Here is a 998-nt window from a genome sequence, read left to right as displayed (position 1 = left end):
AGTAGGTTTCTGGTATTTACTAGCAGTATTATGAGAAAAACTGGAAATAGTGGTAATAAAGCTAACCCCAAGTTTATTTTTTGTTGCAGCTGTATGCTGAAAAAGTGGCCACCCGTGGTTTGTGTGCCATAGCTCAATGTGAATCATTACGATACAAATTAATTGGTCAGCTACCAGTAAGAAGGTGAGTAGAAGTGGTGTTTATATTCTGTCTAAATATACTTCATTGTGGTGGTGGTGTTATGATGTTGACTCTCATGTTTAATGTTGTGTCTTTACAGAGCTTGCTATGGTGTCCTTCGTTTTATCATGGAGTCTGGAGCTAAAGGCTGTGAGATTGTCGTGTCTGGTAAATTGCGGGGTCAGAGAGCCAAATCTATGAAATTTGTTGATGGTTTGATGATCCACAGTGGTGACCCAGTAAATGACTATATCGATACAGCAGTCAGACATGTGTTACTTCGGCAAGGTCAGTGGATCCTTTTCAAACAATTTGTTTCTCTTCTTATTGTGCCCAGAAAGTTGGTGATTTAATTACGTTGAAGTACTTTTTGATGATGTGTCTTTTCATTCCATTGTTTCTCCTCTCTACCATTGTATAAATAAACACTGTATTCTAATATATTATATTTTTTTCCTCCCTCTGCTACCAGGTGTGTTGGGAATTAAAGTGAAGATTATGTTACCATTTGATCCCAATGGCAAGATAGGACCTAAACGTCCTCTACCAGATCATGTTAGTATTGTTGAACCAAAAGAAGAAGTAATAGTACAGACCCCATACAGTGAACATAAAGGAGTTAAACCACCTGCAGAAGCTCCCCCAGTTTCATCATAAAGTCAGTCTTGATTTCTTTCTTTAGTTTTATATCATTTGTATTTTCTGACATTGATTACAATATTGTGACTGATGTGTATTTCTTGTCTCTTCCAGGTGGGCTCCAAAAGCTGATTTTATGGATAAATAAACGATTTGGAAGAGTTTAAAATGTCTTCTG

The 998-nt window shown here is 37.0% G+C and overlaps 1 protein-coding gene across 1 annotated transcript in view; it reads left to right on the top strand.

Moving 5' to 3' along the window:
• The window catches only part of LOC106881064 (40S ribosomal protein S3-B), a 5,350-nt gene extending 4,361 nt beyond the window's left edge, over nucleotides 1–989 (top strand). The window contains exons 3-6 of the mRNA XM_014931276.2: nucleotides 90–184; nucleotides 282–469; nucleotides 654–839; nucleotides 935–989. Coding sequence (XP_014786762.1) covers nucleotides 90–184; nucleotides 282–469; nucleotides 654–838 — 468 coding nt within the window. The 3' untranslated portion in view covers nucleotide 839; nucleotides 935–989. The remainder of the gene's footprint in view (nucleotides 1–89; nucleotides 185–281; nucleotides 470–653; nucleotides 840–934) is intronic.
• Nucleotides 990–998: the final 9 nt, after the last annotated feature.

Source organism: Octopus bimaculoides, chromosome 13 (assembly GCF_001194135.2).
Source record: "Octopus bimaculoides isolate UCB-OBI-ISO-001 chromosome 13, ASM119413v2, whole genome shotgun sequence".
Taxonomy (NCBI): Eukaryota; Metazoa; Mollusca; class Cephalopoda; order Octopoda; family Octopodidae; genus Octopus; species Octopus bimaculoides.
The sequence above is the reverse complement of the archived record's forward strand: the minus strand, read 5'-3'. Positions and strand labels throughout refer to the sequence as shown.